Consider the following 13,882-nt stretch of genomic DNA (forward strand, 5'->3'; position numbering starts at 1 on the left):
ATATAAAATAAACCACTTGATAACTTATAAGCAAATGATCTATAATGTGTATGCACATATGCATATTTAACACATCCCTCAGAGTGTGTGTATATTAAGATATATATCATGACGTCATTGATTAAAGATTTTGGAACTGCAACGGTGTACCCACCTCCAGGCACATCCTGCAACGTAGTGCGCTGTGCGGTAAGTCAGACACTGTACCGCAAGCTCCCCAGGACGGTCAGAGATAAAGCCAATTTTTAGGCTTTTTTTTCTTTTTTCAAACAGACCAATGCTGAAAACTGATCAATTTTGCTTCGAAAAAGAAAATGACTTTTTACTCTGAAACAATTCAAAGCCTTTCAAATATTTCATCCTTTTGATATGTGGCTATAACCGGCATCAGATTCCACACTGTGACCCTAGCAGAGCGTGGACTCTGAGTGAGGGCAGGAACATCCACAAAGGTGGGCTTTTGTTGTGTTGTGTTTTCGCGCCTTGCCGGAGAGGAGGAACTGAGGCAATTATTTTGAATTTGGAGAGAAAGAAAGGGAGGCTTAGATAGGGGAATGACTCTCCCAAGGCGTCAGAGCCGAGAGCAAAACTAATCTGCTTCTAAAGTTCATGTTCAAATCACAGAACCATGACATTCTGTAACTTCTCTGGACCCCCGTGGTCATTTTGTTGTCATTTTTAGTGAAAGCATCACTGGGATCCCAAAGTCGCAAGTCTGATTTAGAAAAATAGGATTATAAACTATTACGTTAATCTCAAGAACCTGCTTTCAGCTCTTCTTTACACTCTGATACTTTTTCTATAACATCGATAATCCTCTTAATTTGCAGCTTAATTCCACTGCGAATCTGACATTTTTGCTTCTGTCTCAATCCAGTGGTTTCAAAAGCAGTTCAGTGAAAACATTCAAATATTTAACCACACAGATATAAATGTTCAACCACAAATGTATTCCTGGATAAATCTTATTTTTGTCAGGGTGACATTATTCGTATGCAATGGGTTTCTTAATGAATAAAAGCCACAGACTGAGGGACAATGCCAGAGAGAGTATCGTTCTCATCAATCATTCTCATGCACCAGGTCCGATCACTGGCTAGTATCACTGGGCACTCCTCCAGCTGTAAGAAAAATACAATACGAGGAAGGAAAGCTCAGCTGCGAAGCTATATGTTTATATTACAGCAGCTGCTTTGGAAAACTCCAAAAAAGGATGAAGGGGCTTCCCTTTTTCCCAGTGACCAAAGGGAGGCAGCAGGGGAAAAAAAAATAGAAAAGAGTGATTTGGAACTGTGGACTTCAGCTCCTATTGGCTGTTGTGGGTCCTCAGTGACTCTTCAGTGGTTCCAATGTGTGCGTGTTTACATCTCAATTAGCCATGGAATCATTCGGATCAAAAAGAAGATCTCAAAAAAAAAAAAAAAAAAAAAAGAGCAAAAGTCTTAAGGATAACGATGGCTTTTCTCTCACTTGAAGAGATTTCTCTTCCCTTTTCTATTTATAACCTAGCGAAGATTTTAATTCATCTTTGTTAATTTATCAAATTATCAATTTCTATGTTAAATACCCTCAAGGCGCAGAGGGTTTTCATACTTGTTATTTGGGCAAAAAATTTACTTGGTTTCAAGGAAAATATGCCTAAAAGAAAAAACTCTACTGGGATAGTTTTCTCTACATTTTTTTTTTCCCATCAAGTTGCACAGGCTTTTTAACACCCCCAGGGCACAGCACTGCCGGATTGCAAGCTACACACTAAGGCGAGCAGTGGCAATTCAACAAGATGAGAAAACAGAGCTGATACATTTGACTGAACTTTGTCCCCTGCCTTCAAGAAAGCTGCACTCTGCAGCTCACTGGAACACGCACTGAGAACAATCTGAATGAAAACGTGCGATCTGTGGTGGTTAATCGTTACGTAAGGGCCAGGATCTGGGTAATTGTTCTAAAAGGATTTTAGCCAAACGTGGCAGCCACCCCCTCTAGAAGGTTTCCATTTTAAAATATCAATGCGTGAGTGGTGATCTAAAATCCATCATATTCAAATCTGTAATTTGAAAATGGAAGAAAATCTTGACATGCAAGTGTGTGTTGACTAAGTGGTCCTGGGCCCCGGGTTCCCTGCACAGCAGGCTCTTGTCGCTGTCATCACTGGCAAATGGACACCTTGAAGTTACTTTTTTCAATTTTTTGAAAGTCATAATGTATACAAAATCAAGATTCCGAGATTCTACGCTGCGGGGGACCCTGTGATGAACACCCAGGCCTTGCTTGTCTTCTTCAAGGAAGCAGAACTTAAGACAGGCAGAGTTGAAATCAAGAAGCTCAGAGAGGGAGAATTCTGCAATAAACTGGCAAAAAGGGAGCATGAGATATCAGAGCAGACCTCAGGACCTTTGAGGGTGCAATGGGGTACCAGTGAGGGTATGGACTCTGAGGACAAGGAGAGTTCAGTTCAAATCCCAGACCTGACCCATTAAAGATGGGACCTTGGGCAAATTTCTTAATTTCTCTCATCCTCACTTACTCAAACAGAAGTGGGTACAATCATACCAATTGTGAAGCGTTGTTGTAAAGATGAAGAGTATTATATACAAAAGTGCTCAGCACACTGATTGCAGACAGGAGGCATTTGAAACATGATAGCTGTGATGTTATTTTGATAACACATAAAATTTAAAATTGGCTTTCCAACTTATTTTTTAGAAACTAGGAAGTATTTTCCTAGGAAAATAAGTAATGCATAAATTAAAATTATAAATCATAATAATAACTAATGTTTATTGAGACTTCCTCTTTACTTATTAAATAAACAGCTATGGAACAAGGGCCATCTCCACAGGCACTTTGCAGATAATGGAATGGATGGAAACATGAGGAAGTGCTGCTCAGCGTCACAGAACCAGTAAGGGGCAGGGCCGAAAAATCAGAAACAGGGAATGTGGCTTTGGAGCTGATGCTCAAAAGTGCTTCACTGTATTGCCATCTACAGAAGGATGGATAAAGAAAATGTGAGATATAGACATATACATAAATATAGATATAGATATAGATATATAGTGGAATATTACTCAGCCATAAGAAGAATGAAATTCTGCCATTTGCAGCAACATGGATGTGTTAGAGCAGGCAGATATTGAGATAAGAGCAGAGAAAGGGGGATGCAGGCCAAATGCAGGAAACCATACATCATGTAACAACAGGGGTCCCTGGGCAGAGACTAATATACTATACTTCAATCAAAAAACAGAACAAAACAAAACAAACACACAAAACCAAGCAACATGGCTGTGGAGTTGCTGCTCTAAACTTCGCTGTACTGCCTGGTTCAGTTAGGTGTTCTTCATCAACCCCTGGAAATCTGTTTATTTTTTTTTTTAACATATTTGAACATACAATGTATATATCACAGTTTCTCATTTTTAACTGATTTATCGAGACGTAACTCACATACCACAAAAACTGCTCAACTAACTTTTCACGGTTCAGTGGTTTTTAGTAGATTTACACAATTGTGAAACCATCAACACTATCTAATTTTAGAACACTTTCATCACACCAGAAAGTAGCTCCTTATGCATGAACAGTCACTCATCCTCAGCCCCTCTCCTCAGGCCCTGGCTGTCCCCACTCTACTTTCTCCCTCTGTTGATTTGCCCATCTGGACTGTTCACATAGACGGGACCACATAACATGTGTATACATTGTACCCTGTATCTCAGTACATCTTCTTTTTTATTGCCATTGTGAAGGTAGATCACACTTTGTCTCTTCCTTCATTTATCTTTTAGATGGGCATCTGGGTTAGTTCCACTTTCCTGCTATTATGAAAAGTGCTACTAGGAACGTTCAGGTATGGATTTTTGTAGGAACGTATGTTTTCCATGTCTGATGGGTGCATGTGTGATGTCGTGGTGAGAACCCTCCCGTCTTCCATTAGGCCAGACATCAAAGAGATTTGTAAAAATAGAAAACAATTCCTATCTCCTCACTTCACTTTTTTGTTTTGAAAATGGAATTATTTTTTAAAGTTATTTCTATTTACATGGAATGGAATTATTATTACTATTTCATTTTCAAAGAATTCCTAAAAAAGATAAAATTTTCTTTCAGTTTTAATTTCTAAAAATTATATGGATAAATATAATTCCGCCTCCTCACCCCCAATACACACACACAAGAAAAGTCATTGGGGTGTTCAATAAGTTTTAAGTGTGTAAAGGGGTCCTCAAGCCAAGATATTTGAGAACTGGTCTTCAACTAATTCCTTTCTTCACTTAGTATGATAATCTCTAGGTCCACCCATGTTGCTGCAAATGGCATTATTTTATCTTTCGAATGAAACAACCTAAAGGCCCATCAAGAGATGACTGGATAAAGAAGATGTGAGATTATATATATATATATATATGCAATATTATAGTAATATATGGAATATTACTCAGCCATAAAAAAGAAGGAAATAATGCCATATGCAGCAACATGGATGGACGTAGAGATTATTAAGTGAAGTAAGTCAGATAGAGAAAGACAACTATCATATAATATCACTTATATGTGTAATCTAAAAAAAAATTATACAGATTTTATTTACAAACCAAAAACAGACTCAGGGACATAGAAAACAAACTATGGTTACCAAAGGGGAAAGGGCAGGGGGGTGGGGATAAATCAGGAGTTTGGGATTAACAGATACACATTACTATATATAAAATAGATAAACAACAAGGACCTACTGTAGAGCACAGGGAACTATATTCAATTTCTTGTAATAACATATAATGGAAAAGAATCTGAAAAGAAAATACATGCATGTATGTCTACATTCAACTGAAGCACTTTGCTGTACACCTGAACCTAACATTGTGAATCAACTACACTTCAGTAAAAAATTTTTTTAAAAATTCCTTTATTCACCACCTAATCTGAACTCTTGGCTCATGGAATGAAAAGATTCTTTTTGCAATATTTTTTGCAAATGTCCCTGGAAATAAAGTCTGTTTCCTCCCTGACACTCCTCTGCATGAGAAGCATTCTCTGAATTCTGAGGAGGAAACAGGCAAGGATGCGGGGTGGGTGCAATATGAACACTCACCTTCACTAACTCCGTGTAGCCCGTTTCGTTCGGGGTCCACCAAGGCTGGGCTCTCAGTCCACGCACGTTGTAGAGTGAGCGCTGCCAGACAGATGCGAAGTGGCCCCTCTTGTGCCCAAGCTCATACCACTTATATGCCTGGAAGAATTCAGAAAGGTTGAACTCCAAATGAAACATTTTTACTAATTTTACAATTAAAGTCACTAAAAATAAGGTATGACTTTGTGACGTGAAAAAAAGAGCTTGCTAGTCAAGGGCCCAAATCTGTTACACTGACATAAATACTATTAGTTGATTGGGCTTCTAATTATGACATATTCTTTTAAATAAATGTGTGTATTTTATTTTCACTCCTAGGCTGTAAGCTTTTTTTAACACAGGACTCAACACTGCATACACTCTCTCCCAGGGTGTCCAGCAGCGTCTAGACCCTTGCTGGGTGGATACATTTAAGACACTAAAGGGGACGATGTTTATATTTTAGTTTTCATTTCTAAATACTATTTCTATGTTTCCTTTAAAAGGAAATGATTATGATTTTAATACTTTCTTCACAGATATCTGCACTTCCTGAATTAGAATGCTAAAATGCAGAGTAACTTCTGTCCACAAGTATACAAATAATATCTTGCTGTCTTCCCATGTCCACATGAAGAAGGTTTCCCCAAGGTAACAGAGTGGAAATCCCCCATTAAATAAGTAGACAGGAAGGAAAGACTGTTCGCAGTTGCCAATACATCGAGTGACAGCCCACATTCGATTTGGGAGAAGGGAATTTTTGTTCCTAGTATTTTTTTTTCTGCCATAAGGGCTAACATTTGTGGCTACAGGCTAGCTGTAACTTGATACAACTTGCCTCTGAGAAAACTACCTACCCTTTCCAGGGACAGATGGCTGCAGAGTATGCTGTTCCATATGTCCCCTTCAAGTGACACCCCAACCATATGCTCTCCTGGTGGCCCTCCCCACATGTCTCCTGCACCGTGCATGCCCCACTGTCTTCAGAATAAAAGATGATTCCAGGAGGGTGCATAATAGTATCCCCTCCATTATTTAAACTCTGATCTGATGCGTACTTTTGGAGAGTGGTTTCAAACACACATTTTGATCAGTGAAATCAGGCATTTAACATGGAGCAGATTAAGAAGATATTCAAGACAAGTATCTTCATAAATCCCCAGACAGACTTTAGATGTAAGAAATAATAACTTTTAAAAGTCACATATCAAAATTTCCTTCGTTAGAAAATTTAAGTGTGAGAGCAGAACCACTCCCATGTTCAGCAACACTCTTCAGGCTACTATGTGATTTAGCTCGTGGTATTTCATTTGATCTTTCCAATAACCCCAAATGTCTCCATTTGACAAATTCTGGAACTGAGATCGAGAAAGACTGAGTATGTCGAACTATAACCCAGGGCACCTGGAAACCTATTTCACTCTCCTTCCATCTTTGTATCATTAAAAAAAAAAAGACAAAAGTGATCTTATTTATCTTCCTCAATAATAGCTCAAATTAGAACGTACATGCTAATCACTCTTACACATTTTCCTTAAAATACATGTAAGTGGTAGCCATAAAGCAGTATCTTTAAAAACCAGAAACCTAAAATGGCTCATGGTTGTCTGATTTAAAAACTATAACATTTTACCATTGAAATTAATTTGACGATTTTAGTTATTTTTGTCCAACTTAAATTTAGGATTTTATTTCCCATACTTGTCAGTGTTAAAGTGAACAACATTAACTACAACAGATGATTTTTGGAAACTTATAGTCCATTAATTTTTGAATCATCAGCAACTCATTTTAAGGACTAGGCATATTGTTAGAATAGAGAAAGAAATTATTACAGGAAAACCTCACATTTTATATGAATTACATTATATTGTATTACAGTTATGCGTACCTATGATAGCAAACTTCATAAGCCTAGTTCAGGAATTAGGTATCTTAAATTTCAGTCCTGGCCTTAACACTCACCATGCTGGATGCCTGGGAAGAGACTTTGCTCACAGTGGCATGTTTAAACTGTCTATAAAATTTCTCCTGACTTTCCATGGTTGTCTTAGTGCATCAAACAGGACCCTTGATTTTATACTCCTCTGCCTTTTAACTTTGAGAGAAACAAAACTGTGAAGTGATACTTAGGAATTAAAAAAAATCACCTTCAATGACATCATCAATTGCATAGTTCACCCAGTGAATTCAACCAGGTTGCTTTTTTTTTTCTAACATCTAAACTACCTTATAATAAAAGCTGCTAGAAAATCAGTGATCAAGGTGCTAGAATCCTCTGAAAATGTTCTCCTTACTATTTCCTTTTTATATTTCTCATCAGGAAAACTAAAAGAGATGGAAAGCACATCTGGGCATCTTGTGGAATGTGCTCTATGTCAATGTCGACTCTACTTCAAATTGTTGCCAGGTATAGTTTACACACACAGACACACACACACACACACACTCACTACGTGGAAATAGTACATGCAGAGACTCTAACTCAGAAAAGCCTGGGCCGCATGTGGGGTCTGTGGTCTGTGGCTCCAGCCCAGCCTGCCCTGCCTGGCGCACGGCAGGGCATGGGACTCACACATGTGATGACAACAGGTGGCTGCAACTGGCCTGGAAGCATCATGGGTGCCTCCGCTTGGAAAGAGGACTTTATCTCTATTTTGCACTGTGAGCTCCATGCTTAAGAATGTGAAGCATGTTTGCTTCCCTGTGTGCAAACTCAGAGCTCGAGAGTTAATTCAGATGCAACACCCATTATGGAGAATATATGTTTCTATAGGCTTGTGTCTCCTGGAAGAATGAATCTTTGTGAGCTTTTTAAATTCAAGAACTGTGCTGTTCTTTGCATATGAATGACAATTAAACTGATAGAACAATCCCATAGGTTCAAATCCCAAGCCCTTAACAAGTGTTTAGTAGTGAGTTCTTTGCCCTTGAAGAAAGGGCTGTTTTCATCTAAGATGCGAGAATAAATCATAGACTTCTTTTATCTGTCTTTGCCCTGGACCTTGAGATGTTCAAAGGTAAATTAATTAGTGACAATTACATTTACAGCAACCAGATATGAACATCCATCCAGTGTTGGATGCTGGAGCAAAATCCTTCTCATCCCAATCGTTCAAAGGAGGCTCCGGGTATTTACATCTAAGAGGATGAACACAAAAGTGACTACTAATCAGCAATTTCTTCTCCTTTCTTTCTCGTCGCCTCTCATTTCTCATTCTATTCCAGCAGACTGACTGGTAGGTCAGAGGAGAAAGGTACAGATACATGGAAATGCAGAAAGAACACAGTGTCAATTATCCAAATTTCTGTTACCCCAGATTGATTTGTGTCTCTGACTGACAATTACTCCATCACAAAACCCCTTCCTCCAATGAACCCTCAGTTGTCCAAATGGTCCCATGTTATGAATTTTGGAAACCTGAAGCTACGTTATCCTTCCATGTCACTTTATTACGTATATGGGATGCCTGGTTACAAAGGTCCAGGGTCACACTTCAGCCTTTGATCCCTGACTCTAAGGAGAGCACAGCCTAGAGTCGTGTGATGGTGAGGATGGGCCCAGGAACATTATATGAACCACGGTGGATGATGACCGTTTGGGAATTTACAGGGCATAATGTCATGATTAACGATCAAGATCATGTTTAAAGAAACGGACACTGTATTCAGAAAAAAAGGAATCACAAAGAAAAACGTGACATGTTTTAGCTGCTATATTTTCTGTCAGTACCATAGCTCCAGGAGTTCATCTTAAACTTGGCATTAAATACTGCAGAAGTTAAATGACACAATTAATTAACCACTGGGTTCAGTGTGCTTAGGAAACAGTTGAGTGAAGACTTCATTCTAAAAAAATAACTACTGTTTAAATTCCAAAATCAAATAAAAATAAATCGAGGTAAACGGTTAAAATATTTTTAAAATATTTAAACAGCTTCAAAGACAGTTCTTCATTTCATAATTTAAAAAATAATTTTTTCAAGGCAACACACACACAGCTACACACACAGATATATACCCAGAAGCGTGCACACACACACACACACACACGGATACATATAGACACACACACACACACACACATACATACATATGAGGCTGCTCTTATGATTATTCACATACTTTCTTGAATGAAATTATAAAAGTCAAATCCCAAAAATTCTTTATAGGATTCAGCAGGAATAGCTGGGTTATTTAAAAAAGTTTAAATCACCACCTTCAAAAGTTTATGCTCAAAATATTTTTTTAATTGTAACTTTCTCATAGGAATAATTTCCCTGCTCCTCTGTCTTCTGTTAAAGAAAACAGAAGCCTCACCAACTCCTTACCTCTTTGTTCCCAACTCTTTGCATGGCATCCCCCAGGTGGAAATAGAATCTCCCGTCGTCAGTGCCAGGATGCCCGGATTCTATTCCTTCCTGCAGGAAGGACAGTGTTAGTGTTTACCAAAGAATTAAATATCAGATTTAATTCATTGATTTAGTTAATCTTCATTTACCATACTAAAATCTAAGAACCAGAAAATCCATCTCAATATTAAAGTTTGGTAATTAGGTTACTGGTCAACATTTACAATGCAAAACCAAAAAGGTGTAATAAAGTTAAATTTAAAAATACATTCATCATCCATTAACAGTGGAATAGCCCATAAAATTAGTCTGATGCTTTGTGGATTGTCTCTGTGAGAGCAGTCACATTTCAATATCCCAGACAATTTCTTTGGCCGGGTTTCTATCACATTTGTTCTACTCTCCAAATCTGACCATATGTTATCTAGAGGCTTTTTTATCCCTGAACCAGAATGTTTAGTTGCTCATAGAGGTTTGAAATGATAGAGACCCAACTGCAAGTAATGTTTTTTTTCCCCACTCAAAACAAATGTGTCTTCACTTTTCAGTGCAATCTTTTACAGAACATACAACAGGAGTAAAGCCAGTTGGAATCTTTGAAACTATAATTGTTATTAAACAACTTCTATTCTAAAACACTTAGCTGATTTCAATCCCCAGCACCCACAGAAGAACTGAAATTTAAGTTTCTGTAAGAACAAAAAGAAGAGAGAAAATACTAAAGCAAGTGAATGAATTTAGGAAAGTAAAAGAAGGACAAAGATAAGACATATTTAAACGTCTCAGAATCTGCATCTTTGAGGCCTCTTTGCAAGAAGCCCATTATCTTTTACTCGGGAGAAATTTTATTTGCATGAGGTTGGAAAACAGCGGCGAGGAACAGAAGCATCACCCGGGAGAGGAGAGCTGTGGTCCTGGCTCTTGACTGACAGACGCTCACATAAATGTCCTTGCTCATTAGCTAACCAGCTCCTCCCTCTGCGTCCTCATCTCTGAGCCAGGACAGTACAATTAGGCCTTTTTTTATTATGTCAAAGGAAGTCTAAGAGAAACACTTCAAATCAGAGACACCCACGTGCCCACAGGGTCGTGGGAGGGAACGTGAAGGTTGCAGAGGCCCAGTGACAGCCATGACAGACTGAGCGGTACACGCCCACCTCAAGGGGACACCACTGTTCAGCTTCTGTGCTGGGATGTGGTCCAGATATCACCTTCCCAGAGAAACGAAAAATCTTCCTTTTTATACAAAATATTCAGATGCTCAACTAAGAGAATTATGTTGGCTGGATAGAACTTGCAAGCAATCTGCAATCAGTAGGTCACTATTCGGGATCCCTGATTGAAGTCTTGTGAAAGAAAGAGATCACAAAAGTGGATTATAGAAGTGCAACTTAAAGTTTCACAGGTATTCAAGCAAATGATAGGGTAGCTACTAGCAAATGTTACTATTTAAATTCAAATTAATGAAAATTAAAATTAAAAATTCAGTTCCTCAGACACACTAGCCACATTTTAGATGCTCAGTAGTCACTTGTTACCATATTAGAGAGTACAAATAAAGAACATTTCCATTGTGGCAGAAAGTTCTGTTGGACAGCCCTGAGCTAGACCAAATGTGATTCTGGTGAACCAATGAGGATTCAACTAGATTTGTGAGAAAAAAAATGACGGCATATTTTAATCTGAGTGTTTCAAGGTATGAGGCTCTTGGGGATTTGGCCTATTCAGTCTGCATTTGTTACCTCACTTTGTATAGGTTACCATGAACCCTGTTCAAAGTAATTTTGATGTATTATTGAAATGTAAAAGGAACTAATGCACTGGACATATTTTAAAGTATTTGATCAACCAATAACAATTGCAGTTTTAGGACTCTCTTCATAAAAGCTTTTTCAAATAGTCTCTAATCACATAGTTTCCATCTACATCTGACAGTCTCATTATGCTGAAGGTCCACACTGCCTATGAATGTCATGTTCAGAGGGTATACATTCTGGTTGCTAAAAAGACAGCAATGCCAGCCAATCAATCTCCAACACATAGTCAAGAGTGTCCAAATGACTCAAAGGGATTGGAAGAGGAAAAGACAGGAAGGGAGGGAGTGACCTTTAGGTAGGGGATGCTCTCCGCCATCTTGTTCTGCGCCTTGAGGATAAAGCCATAATGCACTTTAGCAAAACCGTCATTGGGCGTCACATTCAGAACCTAAACTCAAAGAAAACAAAAAGCTATTGTGGTGGACTCTGAATTCAACAAATGACTGTCAAAACACATCTTAATTAACTTTGCTGTATTTGGACTGGATTATGATGTTACAGCTTAAAAGGCTATAGAGTTTTGTCTCATTGCAATTCATTTGCCTTAAATGGCCCCATTTCCCCTCAACTCAAAAAGTTTCCACTTCTACACACTAGTTTTCCTAGAATGAAGAAATGAATGACAAGGCAATGACCATGAAAGCGTTGCTTTAACAACGCAAATCAGCAAAATCTCCATCAATTTTATGACCTCAATTTTTTTCAGTGATAAAGAAAAACGGCTTTACATTATCTATGCTTAAGGTCAACTCTGAATGGTTATTAGACATCGATTCACATACATGCTTCATATATTGCCTTAGTTATGAGAAAATTTAGATAAGCATTCAAAACATATCATGATCCATTCATCCAGCATAAATTTCTTGAAAACCCAGACCATTTTAAGGACTGAGGATGAAGTGGTGAGCAAATCCAACATTCTGTGATAAAACCTAGGTTAATATTGTTTATTATCTTATGCATTGATTATGAGTAAAGATTAATTATGCAAAATGCCTCTAAATTAAATGAGCAGTGAGAAATCCAAACAACAACATTCAACTTGTGAAGCTGCTTAGACAAACTAATTTACAGAACAAAAGTGAGAGGTGAAGAAGGTCTGAATTGAATGCGTGTAGAGAAAAGATGAATTCCTGGAGCTTCCCTTCATCCCTGAGTCTGAGGAGGGAAGGGGATTGTGGGATCTTTACACAGACGGGGCACGTGCACCAGGCAGGGACCCCATACCCTTGGTGAGTCCACAGTCCACACCACCGATATTTTAGCATTTTCTGTCTTGTATCTGTGCCTGTCCCTCATCCATTTGCAAACCCAGCCAGTGCTAGACTCAAAATATATTCTGAATCATACCCCTTGTCACTTCCTCCACTGCAGCCAACCTGGTCCAAGTCCTTCATCTCTCCTCTGCCTTCTTCCAGGAGCCTCCTGCATCCCCAGCCCCACTCTCCTGTAACCCACTCTCCACATGGGTCCTGCATGGACTTGCTAAGTCCAAAGTCAGACCTCATCCCTCCTCTACGCAAAACCCAGATGGGTTCCTTTCACTGACAGGAAGACCAAATTCTAGGAACAGCCTCCGAGACCTCCCTTGGGCTGGGCCTCTTACTCCTCTGGTCTCCTCTGCTACCTGCCCCCACCAGCCAGGGCACCCTGGACTCCCTCCTGTTGCATTGCAAGTCAAAGGCAATCCTGCCCCAGGACCTTTGCACCCACAGTACTCCTTTACCTCCAACCCTCTTCTCCCAGACATCCAGGTGGCCCACTCCCTTACCTTGAGGAAATCCTTGCGCAAAGCACCATCTCAGTGAAGCCTCTGCCCAATCACCTGATATAAAACAGACCCTCCACTCCCATCGTTGTCGCTTCCTAACTTCTTTATACTGACTCCTTTTTCTTCGTAGCACTCATCACCATCTGATTTATTTTATTTTGGTTTCCCCCACAGAGTTGTAAGCTCTACGGAGATTTTGTCTGTTGCACCCACTGCTGAGCCCCAGTGCTGAGAACAGTGCCCGGCACACGATGGGCCGCGGAGAAATCCGCGCTAACTGCAGGGCTGGGTGCCCGCCAGGCTCGGGCTCGCCTTCCCGGCGGGACCTGTGAAAGCGCAGACTCTGCTTCTTCTATACCTTCCACAGCCAGATGCTGAGCAAGCCCAGTAAATACTTCTGGTCCTGAACTGCACTGAGGCCGATCACGGTTCTTCACTCATCACGAAGGGATTATTACAATGACTGCAGTGACACAGGTGGCATTTCTGTTTGCTGTAGACACAGGCATCAGCTCAAGCCATTGGCTGATGTATTAATTTACTAGATATTTTAGAACACACAGAACTTTTCTAGGCTCTGGACATATCAACATAAATGAGATTTACTCTCTCTTCTCAGGGAGCTCTGAGTCAAGGGAGGGAGACAGACTCACAAGCAGACAACAGAATGTGTGGTTAAGTGTAAGCACAGTGATTGGCACGAGGCATGCAGTGGGTACAGAGGACATCTAGCTCACTCTAGGGTGGGGATGGCAGGGGCAAGTTCAGAAAGGTATTTAAGGATGAATAGGAGTTCACTGGGGAAAAGGAAGATGGAGAACTTTGTAGC

At 39.5% G+C, this 13,882-nt stretch overlaps 1 protein-coding gene across 9 annotated transcripts in view; it reads right to left on the bottom strand.

Moving 5' to 3' along the window:
• ASPH (aspartate beta-hydroxylase) overlaps nucleotides 1-13,882 on the bottom strand; it is a 160,452-nt gene that overhangs the window by 24,030 nt on the left and 122,540 nt on the right. For 8 of the 9 annotated variants that reach the window (XM_074354912.1, XM_074354911.1, XM_074354917.1 and 5 more), the window contains 3 exons: nucleotides 11,569-11,667; nucleotides 9,442-9,531; nucleotides 5,093-5,230 (listed from right to left, as the gene is read on the bottom strand). In XM_074354912.1, coding sequence (XP_074211013.1) covers nucleotides 5,093-5,230; nucleotides 9,442-9,531; nucleotides 11,569-11,667 — 327 coding nt within the window. The remainder of the gene's footprint in view (nucleotides 1-5,092; nucleotides 5,231-9,441; nucleotides 9,532-11,568; nucleotides 11,668-13,882) is intronic. The other variant, XM_074354914.1, reaches the window with a different exon arrangement.

This window comes from Camelus bactrianus, chromosome 29, assembly GCF_048773025.1.
Source record: "Camelus bactrianus isolate YW-2024 breed Bactrian camel chromosome 29, ASM4877302v1, whole genome shotgun sequence".
NCBI lineage: Eukaryota > Metazoa > Chordata > Mammalia > Artiodactyla > Camelidae > Camelus > Camelus bactrianus.